General features: G+C 39.1%; 2 protein-coding genes across 4 annotated transcripts in view; one reads left to right on the top strand and one right to left on the bottom strand.

Moving 5' to 3' along the window:
* LRBA (LPS responsive beige-like anchor protein) overlaps window positions 1–15,835 on the bottom strand; it is an 808,478-nt gene that overhangs the window by 284,884 nt on the left and 507,759 nt on the right. For all 3 annotated transcript variants that reach the window (XM_081242275.1, XM_081242274.1, XM_081242273.1), the window contains exon 40: window positions 15,206–15,342. In XM_081242275.1, coding sequence (XP_081098401.1) covers window positions 15,206–15,342 — 137 coding nt within the window. The remainder of the gene's footprint in view (window positions 1–15,205; window positions 15,343–15,835) is intronic.
* On the top strand, window positions 9,808–11,250 carry MAB21L2 (mab-21 like 2). Its single transcript, XM_081240202.1, has one exon. The coding sequence runs from the start codon at window positions 10,073–10,075 to the stop codon at window positions 11,150–11,152; it is 1,080 nt and encodes a 359-aa protein (XP_081096328.1). The 5' UTR covers window positions 9,808–10,072; the 3' UTR covers window positions 11,153–11,250.

The raw sequence follows: 15,835 nt of genomic DNA on the forward strand, positions 1-15,835 counted from the left end.
TGACTAGGCTTGCCTGTAGAAACCTGACCTTTTAAGTTTAGGTGAATATGGACTAGCTGAACACACCATTGCCCTCAGCACTGAGCCAGGAAATCTACTGACAAGTTAAACAAAACAGAAGGTTGTAACTGTCATAATTTGCATTGCACTTTCACGCCAACAAGGGTGTTATCAGTAGGGGCAAGCCCTGGAACACACAACTCCAGCACCCTTAAGCCACGCTACTCATAAATTTCCAAGTGAAGTGAGATAAAACATAAATTCACAAATAGCAATGCCTTTCGCATCTCTTAGTCTTTTAGGTTTGCACTCTGCAAACCCACAGAGTGTCCATCAACAACTCTCTCGGTGGTCACCTGGCATGCCTATTGCATTAACGACAGACTTCCAAAGAACACAATACAGAAGTAAAGTAACTCAACTATGCCCACTGAAAAGGTATTTTACAGAGAATTTATAATACAGCAGACAGACTGATTGATCTATATCTCAAAATGAGGACAATTAGATCTCAATATGTTGTCTTTTCCTGTCTCACTTCCCTCCCTCCAAAAATATCCACAAGCTCAGACAAATAATAAGTTATCGCATAAGTGAAAGGAGGTGTTGAAATTATTTCCTACCATGCTACTCTGATACAGCATCTTTTACAGTTTGAGGGAAAACTAAGAACATCTGTAAAATAAAAGATGTTAACACTTTTATGCTTGTCAGGTCTTCTGATGAAAACAAGTGAAAAGCATGAGAAAGTAGTATAAAACTTACTTTAGTGACTCATGTCTTGAAAACCATTTCCCTGCTTGGGTCTATCTTTTAACACAACATGAATACAGTAATGTTATAGTTGCTTAAAGCAGTGTCATTTCTCTAAAGAGAAGACTGACCTTTCCATTAAAAAAATTTTTTTTAAGTTAATTATGAACTTGAACTTTATTTGGCTCCACGAACTAATATTTACAGAATAGCTAATCTTAGTGAAAATATCAGAAACATTGAAAGACAATTCAACAATTTGAGAAAAACAAAACAAAACACCTGCCAACCTTGCGCACACCTTTAAACACATACGGTTTTGCTGAATATACAAGAATATACAGCCTGTTTCATTTTCATATTTTTATGATCCAACTCCTATCAAAGAATAATTAGTATACTCTTACAATCTATTCCAACTTGCTAATGGGTTGTCCCTCACAACTGTCTCCAATCTACAATTTGCATTTTTTCCCTTAAGTCTAAAATATGGAATATAACGATTTGTAAGCTTATTCTTTCTGTGATTTTTTTCATGTTGAAAACTTTCACATGCATATATTAGAACAGCACTGAAATTCTAAATGTGTGCAGAAAGATTTCTGATTTAAAATCAATGAATAAAGATATAAAAAAGAACTTTAATCATGTTAGGGTAGGAAATCACAGATTTTTGTCTATCTAGAAGAGGTAGAAAAAACTCTTCATGTATCCCCCCATTTAACAATTGAGAAAATAGTGAGTGGAGACAGTGACTTGATCAAGGTCACTCACACAGTTTGTAGCCAAGCTAGGATAAAAATTCAGGGCTTTTTATCCCCTAGACTAATGCTCTTTAATACTATCATACTGTCTCCCTTTCTTTATCTTATCTATGCAGGTAAGCTATGTGACAGCAAGGAAGTTGTATTTAAAAAAAAATACATAGCTTTGTATCATTTGTTTTAGATTGGTGCTACAAGTTATAGAAAGTTTTAACTAATTTGAAGAAAAGATTAGATTTGTAGAGCATTTAACCAACAAGGTACTATAGAACAAATAACTATTAGAAATAGAAGATCTAATTAAGTACGGTTGGAACCCTTTACTTATCTAATATGATGATTAACTGTGCATCTGGTAGCCTTTCAGGTCCTTTGTGTGCACCTATCTGATAGCAAAGTGAAAGGGCATGGGTAGTGTCTGGTCCCAGCAAGCAAATCATTTGGAAACAGTCATAGCCATAGATCAAAGATTTTTCACTCTATCTTGGCTGATTTAAACCTACTAACCCAGGTTTCATCTACAGACAAAACCAGTCAGAAAATAAGAGAGTGACTCTTTAGGATCCAAAGATAACAAGGGAAGAGAGAAAGGGAAAACTCAGAAAAGAAACAGACTGGCAGAACCTTGATATACATAGGCCAAGACAGCTGTTTTATATCCTAGCTTTATTTCACATGGTTAAAGGAAAAGTTTCCATTCCTTAGATCATCAAATATTATTTCATTTATACTACACAGATGTCTTCTATACGTAGATTAGAGCCAATGAAGGATTTTTGTTGTTGTTATTCAACCACTACCAGGAATCAGAGAAACCTCTCAGCACATCACTTTTACTCTAATTCACAACGTTTAAAGGAAGGAACAGGCTCGATTTTTTTTTAACATTTTCATTAAAAATAACACAAGCTTATTAAAAATTTCCTGTAATCTTAGCAGAAGATTGATGCAAAATTACTACTACTAATAATATTATAGATGGAGTGCTGCAGAACCTGTATATTTCAAGAGAAACTAAGATGTTTAAAAGGGCTAGTTTTCCTGAAGTGTAACAAAAACTTACCTACGATACGCTTAACTGATAATTTTAAACATAGGCCCACAAAATGTCTCGTATGGCCTGAAAGAAATATAGAACGTAACACCAGGTCTTATATTTTGAACTAAGTACAGCTCAGTACGGGCATAATCTACATCCCTAATCTCAATCATCTGTTTTGTAAATGTCTGGCACTGATGGCAAAGGAAAGTGGAAATGGGAGTGGCAATGACTCTGAAACCCCAAGAAACATACTCTACATGTGAATCAGTAGTATTATCTTATTAAACTAAGGATATCACATCTTCTTTAAAGCATAAAATTCAATGTTTCGAATGGAAATGAATGAAATTGAAATCAAGAGCCTTGATTTATTTAGCATCAGGTTTAATATCAATAATCCTGATGTTCTATTTTGTGGAAGTGATATTAAAGACCAGTAAAATTTGTTTCTCAAAGGTGGAGGAGACACAAATAATAATCCACTAATTACACAATCATACCGTAAATAGTTAAGAATTGGCTTCTACTAAAAGCACCCTTTCATTTGTTGAAAATTATAGTGAGTCATGAAAGCCAAAGTTATTAAACAGAAAAAAGACAATATATACCTCACAGTATGTTAATAAGTTAAAATTGTTAAAAAGGAAGGAAAGAAGACAGAAAGGTAGAATCTTATTTAACTTTTCAGAACTGTTCAACTGTCTTATAGAAATAAAGGAATGTGACTGCTACAACTCAAAACTGTGTTTCTCTAAAATGAAAAAAAGCTAAATGTTTCTTGGTAAAGTCAAAAGACATAAATGAAAATATAGTAAATTCAATCAAAAAGACTTGCCGAATTAACTCAGATTGTCTTAACACTGTATATCCTAGCTCAGTAATACAAGAGTATTTACATTTCAGTCAGGCTAAAAGCTGCTCATTTCCATTCTCCTGAGTACAAGTTCTTTGCTCTATCACTGTCCATTTTGATGATACTATGTATAGTTTAATAAAGTACTCATATACACAGCTGAGTACTAAACTTGGGGAAAAAACTAACAACATCTATTGTACTTTCAATACTCTCATGCTACTAAATTATACAAGAATTAGACTTGTAAAAGTTTAATAGGTGTAAATATCACTAATCAAATACATTATCCAAGGTAACCCAAACAAACTTAATCCCACAAAACAATATTCAGAAGTACATAAAAGCATTTATTTTTCAGTACAGTTTGAGGCTTAGTAATGCAAAGTTAAAGCCATTGCTTTGACCTTACAGAACATTAAGTTCAAACTGTTCAAATGACAATACCCTTGGGTTACCAATCAAAGTGATTACAAGGTTTGGGTTTTTTTCAGGTTTTTTTTAAAGCTATTTTGTGAAAGAAATTTAAAAAAACAACTTGTTTTAGCAGCATGATTGACCATTTAAAATTAATAGGCACTATGGTGAACAGCTCAAAGAAAACATTCTATTACTGATTATTCTCCTGATTGATTCCAGAATAATAATTATCAATAGCTTATAAACAATTTCTATGATACTTAGGCGATTTGGAAAATTAGATCATTTGACAGAGAATGGAAGAGAATGTGGCTTTACTCTGACTTTTAATACATTGTGCATAGTATAATCCTGACAATTGGTGCTGTTAAAGCTTCTTACAGATAATTTAATATAATTACTTCAATAAAATTTCATCAACTAATACACTAACAAATTGTGTTTGGGTTATTTATTTTTCTTCTTGTTTTTACTGGAATAGTTTTTAAATTCAGAGAATTTAATCGTTATTTATTGCCCTTTTACATCTTGACCCCCTAAAAAAGAATTTTTTTCTTAAAAAATATTTTTATAAATATATTGAATGATTAAGCATATAAGAACCAAACATTTAGCAACTGTACAGATATTTTAAAGTTAGATTTTAGAAGATAAGAATATATACAGGTAAACACGTGGTCTTTTGTTTTCCAAAAAGTATAAATCCTTCAGAGAGTTGATTATTTTAAGTCAATAACCTGATTATTTTTTGAGTAATTCTAAAATGTTTTCCTGGAAAACAAATCATATAATCTAAAATCTGTACACTCTTTAGGAAAGATTATTGAAATACTGTATGCCATTTCTAGAGATAATTAATGGATATCTTTTAAGTCCCAGTGATATGATAAAGTAAAAACTGCACTGAAGTTTAACTCAGTAAGCACATTTCTAAGTAAAGATCAGCAAAAAATAAAACAGTTTAAGCATTTTGTATTCTCTGGAAATGTAAACAGGATTATAACTGTCAGATGTACAGAAGCACTGACTGCAGCCATTAGTTTGGTTTTGCTTCTGAGAAACACAACATGAACTACTGAATCATTTCTTTTCAAATCCATACATTCCCTGCAGCAGTTCAAGCTTCATCAGCAATGCAAGAATGTATAAAAATGACAGGCAAAGAGAATTAGTTTTCTTTTTTCTCTCATACTGTTTGCCTGTAAATGGAAGACAGGGTTCTTTCTCAAAGCACTTAAGCTGAGGATGTTTAAGTCAATTGCTGAAAGAAAATATGACTGAATTCTCTATGCGAGAAAGTATCATAATTGGAGAAATTGAAAAAATCAAGTACTGTGTTATTATCCTAGAATAAAATATTACAAGATTAGCATTCTAACTTAGTTGCCCATTATTCTTCAATTAGAAATATTTTCAGTTTTTTAAGTATTCTGTCAACTCATCACATTATTTTAGCGCCATTCATAAAGTACCTGGTTCTGCTTCTAATTTTAAATACAAAAAGGCGTTCAAATTAAAATACACACATTTTCTTTCAAAAACATCATATTTGTATAGTTAACATTTTGATTTCCAAGTTTCTGTACCCATAAGTGTTTCACTGAAAAAGGAAATTCAATTAATAATTAAAAGTTAATTTAACCACGATCAAGTAAAGATAGGATCTAATGTATGATCTAGCTACTCTTCTGGAGCTTAAACATTCACATTTTTCAAAAACTAGCACAGTAATTTCTGTAACTTGACTCAATTTTTTTAAGGAAATGGGAACTTTCCTGACTAAAGTTTAAACATACGTAGTTTATAGTAACTAAAAACATGCCCACCTCACTATCATCATCTAAATTCTCATACATGTTCCTAAGTGTAAGGACGGTGAAGGTAAATCCTAGAGAAGTCTGAAGGTTATGGGCTTCATGAAATCCACAACAAAATATTCAAATCACACCCTGAATGTCCTCTTTCTCTTGTTAGTCATGTCTGTAGTCAGACCAACATGATAGGTCTGGGCAGAGGCATGCTGATGTTGGCACTGCCGAAACCAAACAAACAAGATGTTTAACAGTCAAATAAAATGTCCGCAGCCTCCCTAATGACTTTGTCAAGGACCGTCAGATTTCGCTCCCCCTCTTTTGCCTCATTAACTCAAGTATGATGAGACGGATTATAACAAGAGAATACAGATCAATCGGTCTGAAGACTTGAAGTGGCTTTTAGCCTCTAGAGTTTCTTTCTCTCACTTGGTCTCCTTTAATAGAACACGGTATCTCCTGCAGAAGGGGCTGCCACTCCGTTTTAATACACCATCAAGGAGCTGCTGATGGACTTCTATACTAACATACATAAAAGCAGAGGTGACAGGGGCTCTTCAATTACAGCCTCCTCGGATACCGTTTCCCCCTTCAATTATTCAACCAGAGGAAGAGCGGATCCGCAAACACACAGCTGAAGCAGCTCTTAGAGCGGCCTCTGCCAGAGTGAGTTGGGGTGGGGGAGGGGAAGGAAGGGAACCAGCAAGAGGGAGCATTATTTGCTGGAAGTGTTTAAGTTTATTGCTCAAATGATGTTTCTAATTAGTACCACGGCAATAAATTAAAGTCGCCTTTGTTTAACTGATTTATTATTTACTAGAGCATCTACCTTGGACAGGGTAAATTGGTAATGAATTGTTGTTAAATCAAAACATTTGTAACATTTTATCATTCCCTCGGCCTCGGTACGCAAAAGTGGAGAAGCGAGGGGACAAGGGTGGGACGAAGCGTGGTCGTGCTGACAGAGCAGGGAGGAGAGGAGGACTGGGGTGCCGGGCGAGTGGTGGCGCCAAGACCCGCGCGGCCGGGGCCGCCCCACCCGAGAAGGGAGCGCGGGCGGAGGGCGGAGGGCGCTGGGCGCCTGCCCGCGGGCGCGGGAGCGCGGAGGAGGGATGACGCCGTCACCCCGGGGCCTTCTGCAAACACTCACTCCCTGGGGCGTCGCGGGCCCGGCCGGTCCACGCGCGAGGCCTCGGCGGCTCCGACCGGGGGCGAGGGGCGAGGGTCGGGGCGGGGGGGGAGGGAAGCTCCTCACCCTCTCACCCCACCACCAGTCTCCGCCCAGTAACTGCCCTCGGGAGAAGCCGCGCGGGATCCTCTTCTGGCGTTCACACCACTCCCCGCCGCAAAGTGCCCCTCCTGCCAGTAACAGTTCCCAGAGCGCCGCTGTGGCCTCGTGGCCAATCGCCGGGGTGCCGGCAGAGCCTGGGCGTCCCACACGCGCGGACCCTGAGGGTGCCGGCTCGCGTCCATTCTCCTGCCGCCCGGGGTCCGACGCCAGCCGCACGCACGCCGGAGCCCGCGGCCGCCGGCGCCGCTGAGACTCCCGAGAAGTCACTAAAGCTCTGCGTCCCGGAGTCCCGCGGACGCGACTGTTCGTCTCAACTCCTGGCCACTGAAGACATCCCTGGCAACAAATCCGACTTGATGAAAAGAAGGAAAAAAGGACAAAGTTCTTTAGGAAGAGACACGTAGCTACGAGAGTGAAGGGGTGACAAGATACCAGTGGTCCGCACCAGATGTGTAAGAACGAACCAAGGAGGTCCAAGCGTCTGACATCAAGTACCTGATGAAACAAACTTTCCCTATGCAACTGAATTCAGGTTCATCTGGTTCAGCCTTAAGACAGCAAGTGAAGCCTTCCCACGGGGTTTTGCAAAAGCCGCATACCAGGTTTTGCAAAATGAAGTCTTCGCACAACCGGCTTATAGATTTTCTTTGTTACAGCATTATCGGAGTACATAACGTCCAAACTCTAACTAAAAACATTCCCATCTACTTGATTTGTCTTAAAAAGACTCAGAATCCACACACCTGAGGTTCAAACATAAATTCTAAGCAAATCAGAAACACTGTTACAGCTCTTTCAACCACAAGTACCTAAAGGCTACCATGGTACAGCTCGAAAGTGTAATACATATACTAAAAGCACATGCATGAGTTTCACTGAAATGCCAAGGGAGGAGTGAAGCCATCTGTGTAATCAATAACAGGATAGTTATAGATTTTTGCAGCAGTGAAGTCTTTTAAAGGCAAGAGTCAATTATGAAAATAAAATGAGTTTACAAATGAAATTCTGTACTGCCTGAAAATACACTCAAAATTAGATTTACAACATTAACATTTTAAGAAAACTTTAAATCAGGTTCATATTTACTTCCCTTCATTTTTATTAAGTTTAAAATAATTTTAGTGGCTTATTTAAAAAGTATATCCAACAAAATTTTACCATACATAAATCTGCACCATTTCTCACAACTTAAACATATTTTCTCTCTGATAACAAGTTACTCCTTGTAACAATAAAGTAATATAATAACGTTAAATATATCCGAATCTTAATTATGAAGTAATTATCAAACAAGGTGCTTGTACCATTTTTATCCTGCCTCATTTTTCAACAGCGTATGGAAATTACTCAAAAGAGATTTACCATTATAAACTCTCACCCCATGTCCACTCCCCCCACCCCCCAACTGGCGCACATATACAGCAATTGCTCTGGCTCTTAGCAACAATGGGAGGGGAGGGGAAGAAAAGGGAGGAAGACTTTGCCTAAGGAAAAAATCTAGAAAAATTTAGGTCCTTTCCCAGATTTCCCTTCCTCCTCCATTTGCCTTCAAGCGAAAGTAGTTTTGTTAGCATTTGCACCTTCTTCACAATGTTGATAGAAAAAAAAAAAAAGTGAACCTTTCTGAACCACTGCTACTCTCCCTTGAGTCATTCCAGCCATCTCCAAGAAGTCCCTTCTCTATACACTCTCTTTTTCTTCCTTGCAATTGATAAGAGAGGAGGCTAAAGAAGAGGGGGTTTGCAAAATGTGTGTGAGCATTTGACTTCGACTATCTCCTCCTGTTTTCTTACTTCTCTCTTTACCCCCTTTCTTTATCAAGTGCAGCGGTGGCTGCTACCATTTGCCAAGCATGCCTGTCTTCTCTCTCGGATTGGCTAAAGCACTGACAGCTCCGACAGCGATTGTAGGAACTGAAGCTCCACCCTCCTCATGATGGCCCAGGACCATTCATAAACTAAATAACTCCAGGAAACAGCAACGAGAGAGAGAGAGAGAGAGAGAGAGAGAGAGAGAGAGAGAGGTTGCTGGGGGGGTGGGGTGAGAGAGAGAAAGAAAGAGGGAGAGAGGGAAAGAGGGAAAGAGAAAGGGAGGGAGAGAAAGGAAGGGAGGGGAGAGGAAGAGAGATTAGGAGGGAGAGGGAAAGAGAGAGAGACATCGGAGGGAGAGGCGACTCAGAAAGTGGAATCTGCACAAGCAACCTAAAGGGGGAGGAGAAGAAACACCCTCGAATCGTTTTAACTAAACCCCAGATGCGACGCAAGCAACGACTTCGTCACACTAAAATAGATTTTGTGACGGCCCAAATTATAAATTACGAAGCAGAAATGAGTATCAAACAACTTCCAGCGGTTTGCACCTAGAGAAAGACAAGACGAACGCACTGCAAACAAACCAACCCAGTCCAAACAACGCCTCCAGTAGGAAAAGAGGAAAACCGCTACAAGAGGACCCCCTGAGAAGAGACCAGACCTACACGCTGAGAGTGCGGGGCATCTACGAACCTCTGAGCGCGCTGCGGACTGAGTTGCACTTCGCCGCTCTCTGGACATTAATTACACCCTTCACCTTCCATTTGGGGGAGGGTGAGGAGAAAAGCACTCACCTAATCTGAATAAAGAAGTGCTACCAGCGTGGGAGAGAAGTTTAAGAATGAAACACTGAATGTTTTGCTTTTATTTTAAAATTTACTTTGGCATTTAAAAGACCTCATTTCCAGATTTCTGGGCCATCTCCGCTGCAGACGTCTAAGCCTAACCTCTTGGTAACCTGAATTTTTCTCTCTCACCCTGTCTCCCCACCCCCCTCCCCTTCATCTCGCCCGCAGGCACATCTTTATTTCACATATCAAGAGAAAGCAAAAAAGTCCCAGCAGGTACTTTTCTTTTTCAAAGATCATCCTTTTTTTTTTTTTTTCCTTATTTTCTGGAGAAGAAAAGAGCTTTTAAAAGAGGGGAAGGAAAGAGCCAGACGGCTGAAGCATCCGCCCAGCAGCCCAGGTGGAGACAAGAGTGAAAGTGGGGCTTAGGGGAGCGCAGCGCCTCTTTCGCAAGCCGCAGGGCCACCACCAGCGCGTGAGCCTTGGATCCCTCAACGTACTGCGAGACGCCGGTGTACAGCCCGGACCTGTGCCCCAACATGATCGCCGCTCAGGCCAAGCTGGTTTACCAGCTCAATAAATACTACACTGAGCGCTGCCAAGCGCGCAAGGCGGCCATCGCCAAGACCATCCGAGAGGTCTGTAAGGTGGTCTCGGACGTGCTCAAGGAAGTGGAGGTGCAGGAGCCTCGCTTCATCAGCTCCCTGAGCGAGATCGATGCCCGCTACGAGGGGCTGGAGGTCATCTCGCCCACAGAATTCGAGGTGGTGCTCTACCTAAACCAGATGGGCGTCTTCAACTTCGTGGACGACGGCTCGCTGCCCGGCTGCGCGGTGCTCAAACTGAGCGACGGGCGGAAGCGGAGCATGTCTCTCTGGGTCGAGTTCATCACAGCGTCCGGCTACCTCTCGGCGCGCAAGATCCGCTCGCGTTTCCAGACGCTGGTGGCTCAGGCGGTGGACAAGTGCAGCTACCGGGATGTGGTCAAGATGATCGCGGATACCAGCGAGGTCAAGTTGCGCATCAGGGAGCGCTACGTGGTGCAAATCACTCCGGCGTTCAAGTGCACCGGTATCTGGCCTCGCAGTGCTGCACAGTGGCCTATGCCCCACATCCCCTGGCCCGGCCCCAATCGGGTGGCGGAGGTCAAGGCCGAAGGGTTCAACTTGCTCTCTAAGGAGTGCTACTCGCTGACCGGCAAGCAGAGCTCGGCGGAGAGCGACGCCTGGGTGCTGCAGTTCGGAGAGGCTGAGAACCGCCTGCTGATGGGCGGCTGCCGGAACAAGTGTCTCTCGGTGCTGAAGACGCTGCGGGACCGCCACCTGGAGCTGCCTGGCCAGCCGCTCAACAACTACCACATGAAGACGCTGCTGCTGTACGAGTGCGAGAAGCACCCGCGGGAAACGGACTGGGACGAGGCGTGCCTCGGAGATCGGCTCAACGGCATCCTGCTGCAGCTCATCTCCTGCCTGCAGTGCCGCCGCTGCCCTCACTACTTTCTGCCCAACCTCGACCTTTTCCAGGGCAAGCCCCACTCGGCCCTGGAGAGCGCTGCCAAGCAGACCTGGAGGTTGGCCAGGGAAATTCTCACCAATCCCAAAAGCCTGGACAAACTATAGGGTGCTGGGGACTGCTTGAAAAGCGACACAAACGGGAATGCTCTCAAACACAACACACAACTCGGCGACAAACAGCGGAAACTCCAGACACATACTTTTAAGTAAGCCACCTGAGAGAAACGGGAACCTGGCAGAAGACTTCCTTAATTAACAAGCAAACAAAAGGAGAGCAAACCAACCAAACACACAAAATCACATTCTTGCACAAAAGGGATCCTTCTCTTCCAAACAATGTGAATTTAAAAGGTCACACAACAGAAGCAATCGGGCTTTGCCACAACAAAATGAAACCCAAGGTACATTTTCAATCAAAATATAGTAGTTTCTCCCTTTTCCTTCTCTCCCCCCTCTTCATTCTCTGTTTCTCTGTCTCTCTGTCTCTCTCTCTAATTTGTTTTGGGTTGCCTGAATGTTGTCACCAAGTGAAAAACAAAGTATTTAATTATATGTAAAATTTCTCTTTTAAACAAAGTTTTGCTGATGTTAAATGTATCTCAGTGCCAATGTCAGATGTGCCCCTCCCTCCCCCGCACCTCTTCCCTCACCCTAAGCAGTCTTGTTGAAAACAGTAATAAAAATATTACTTTACATTGTAAATGACTGTTTGTGGATCGTTCTTAAATGAAGGAAGGTGAGATCACAATTTATTATTTACAATATAAAGATGTGAACTTGAGGAATGCAAGAAGCTTTCATTTTAACTCTAGTTTGCAAAATTTACAAATGCAGCACATTTTGTAGATTTAACGATTCAAGTTCCCACCAAAATCTTTAGAAAAGAGAAAATATTAATTTTACACAACTATAATATGTTTGTTCTGTAGATTTTAAGACTAAAAGTAATATCTTATTTCACACTTGAAAGAACAGATTTTGTACGGAAGAACTGATTTTGATCCTAATTTTTAAAAGAAAAGTTTTTTCACATTAAAAATTAAGATATGTGCTCTCTCATGCCATACTCTAAAAAGAATGCACTCTGAGTCTGAATTATAAAAGAAACATTTATGGATCTTTTCTGAATAGTTAACACAATGAGTTATACTCATCCTTCAATCATTTGTCCTCTTCAAGTTTTAAATAATAAAACTTAACAGTTAAATCAGTCACATTAAAAGGGGATAAAATGGAGATAGCCATATTCCTTTTCCCCAGCAAATGGTGATAGGAACAATCCAGATGTATAAATTACTTCAAGTTTTTAAATGGCTACTTATAAATGCTGTAACTATGATCATTTTTTAATCAAAGTCCCAGAATTATTCAGAAGTAGCTTACACTCAATTTAAATAAAAAAGGTTTTAATACTATTTTATGACCAAAGAAAAATTAAATATAAGAAAAGTATGTTCCTCCTCTTTCTGCTTTTCTAAGGTAACAATCCAGTGTATTCGTTTCAACGTTTCAACTTTAACAAACGTTTCTTTTTAATATAAGGAAATATCTAATTACAAAAATAAAATAATTAGTAAAACTGAAAGCATCCCAGAGGAACTGGTTCCTCTTCTTTATGCTGAAGGTAACTATGCTCCATTAGATATGTTAATGAGAGGCACAGGTACCGAATCCATGTCAGATGTTACCCTTTAATATTTAAAATTTATTCTTTGAATTAGCCCACTTTTTTAACTTACTCAGAAAATCCAGGAATGAGAGATATAAAGAAAAATGTTCTAAAAAGCAATTTTAAAGATCAGAGGAAGAAGTCTGAGTGGGGGAGGCAGTGTATGGAGGGATGAGCGGCAGGATAGCAGAGGTGGATGAAAAACAAGGAAGCTACTCAGAGCTCTGGTGCCTAGTTCACTTGATAAAACAGGCTTAAGTTTTAAGATTCCTAGGTAAACATTCCGTAGTAAAAATAGTTCTGAGTTAGAAATATAAACTGTGATCTTATCAGTTCTGAAATCATCTCTACTCTTTCAACCTATACTATATCTTTTTCAGGTCTCTGTTCCTGCAGATGTAGAATAAACTCATTGTAATACTAACTGGTTCAGACAAATATACTATTTTTTTGAATAATACAAATGAACTTATTCTCTAGGGAAAATGTTCTGATTTTTTTAAGAACAATTTCAAAGCAAGTAGTAGGTGCTTACATTTACAAAGAAATTACTTAAGGGCACAGTGTTTAGTTTAAAAGATATAAATGACATTTTAAAATGACCATTTTTTCACTCACAAAAGTATTTAAAGCATTAGACATGTATCTCCCTCCAACTATCCCAGAGAAAAAATTTTAAGTCTTGACAAGGAGAAATAAAAATTCCCCAATTCAATATCTTCTTTTCCATCCTTATTTAATTTAATGCAGGTATCACCAACAAAAAAAGAAAAACACTCCAGTGTCCTCATTTACAAAATACCTTAAAGCACCAACGTCTATACAAAATCAAAAATTCTTCCAATAATGGGCTGAAAATTTTTTGAGAATACAAATTAGCAAAAGTTTTGATTTCTGTAACATTAGGCAGGTTGCAGCAGTACAGACCATTTCTGTGTCTAGGCTCAAAGATCCTGTATTGCACAAGCAGCAGGGAAAAGAATTAATTTAATGATGCTGTACAGAATAAGATCAGACAGAAATAGAAGTTATAACTTTCCCCAAAAGAAGTCAATAACTTCAAAGATCCTAATCGCAAAGATTGGCAGCGGTTTTAATAACGAGGACAATTCATTAGATATGTTTAAAACAAATTACATTTTAGATTTTAAGCCATGTATGTCTAAAAGCATAATAGAATAAATAGTATTCTGAATTAAATTTCGGCCTAACTCACAAATTACCATAAATTAGAGAGTTTGAGTAATTTTGGTTACCTTCCTTTCCTAAAGAAACTAAAATACATTTTCAGACATTTCAGCCATACAACAAAGTAGAAAATTTTTCTAGCTGATGTAATTTCAGAATTAAAGTTTTCTCTACATTGGATTAGCTACATTCTCAAACTCAAAACAATCAGTTCCAGCATAGACTTCCTTTCATATAGTCTACCAAGTCCAGTCTTAATAAAAGCAGCAATGCTGAACCCAAGTGCTAAAAACATGCGTAAGACAAGATATGATTTGTTTGTAAAGTTTTTCATAAAATTATAACATTTTCATTAAGAATGACTTTGAAATACTTCTAAGTCACTAAAATTTAATAATTCACATGATTCCAAAATCAAAGAATTTCCTACCAATAAACTCAGAAAAAAAATTACGTGTGTGTGTGTGTGGACATACACACACTCACACACACACACACACACACACTAGCTAACAGCCTGTAAAAGAAATTACTCCATTTTTTAACACCTCTTCTCTTTCTACAGGTTGCTTACTTTGCTAATTTTAAAAGAGACTCAGAACAAATTCTACCATTTACTTTCATGAAATAAACCTAATTTTGGCTTTATGGCTATGCCACAAATGTCTCTTAGTAAAATAAAGTTGCCAAGGTCTGAAAAGTAATCAGAAATACATTTTAAAGGGGAAATTACATTTTCATTTAAGAATAGGAATTTATGCAGTACCTTGTAAAATTGACTACAGGTAATGGGAAAAAGAGGTATCTCACACATACAAGCCATGCTTGCATGCATGTCAGAGTAGTAAGTCAGGAGGACAAAGCAAGGAGAGTGATATATTGGTATTATATCCAGAAAAATATAAAGGCTAAACAAAATAATTCCACTCTCAATCTCACTGAATTTTGTAGCTTAATTCACCCCGGACCCTTTGAGGCAAAATATATTTTATAGACGATATTCCCTGAGGTTCTCCCCCCGACCCCTGAATGAGCTAATGATAAATGCAATTAAATGGAAACTGTTTTTGAATCTAAATGAACTTCAATAATCTAACTAGCTAGTAAGGGAATCATAAGCTAAAGGAGATAGTTGCCTTGCATATAGACAGAAGCAATTCATCAAGAAATTCAAACTATTTCTATCATAGTTTATTAATGTCAGTCCTACCCAACAGCAGCCACACACACACACACACACACACACACACTTTCCCATCATTAAAAAAAAAAAATTCCATAAAATGAAACACATTCCTCACCTTGGGGTCAATTTTCTTGAAGTTAGGGTCTTCTTCATCCACCTCAAAATAGAGTTCGGAGGAGGTGACAGAAAGAGTGCCCTTTACTACAACAGAGGGGGCCACAAGCTGAGCTGGTGTGGTCAGGCTAACAGGACCTGCCAAAAGGAAAAGACAAGCCAAACAAGTTGGAATGATATTTTTCAAAAAATCAAGTGGATTCAGGCAGAAATTTCATTTAATTTTAAATTCTCACCTCTAGCATCAAATTGCCTGCTCACCCCTTTTACATTTCCAAATTCTGTCCACCCCAAATCTCCCTCTGAAAATGCAAAGTTAGGGTTCTCATACTAAGAGATCTATAATAGGCAGTTAATGATAACAGTAAGCTAGGTTTCAATTATTTTATAGGGAGTCGGCCTAGCTTTGGTCTAATCTCCTGGTTAGAAGGTGGCTCTGCCTAAATAAGTCCATCCACATTCCATTTAGAAAACAAGCCTCAGGCTATCAAACAACATAGAAAAACAACCAGGAGCAAGGAAGACTCAATAGGCTTCCAAGGCCAGAGGTTAGCTTAGAGTTTGGCTGAGGCATGATTACAAAAAGATTACTAGCTTATTAATGACGTGAGAAACATTAAACCATATTCTC

Source organism: Mesoplodon bidens, assembly GCF_964165515.1.
Source record: "Mesoplodon bidens genome assembly, chromosome: 1".
Lineage (NCBI taxonomy): Eukaryota > Metazoa > Chordata > Mammalia > Artiodactyla > Ziphiidae > Mesoplodon > Mesoplodon bidens.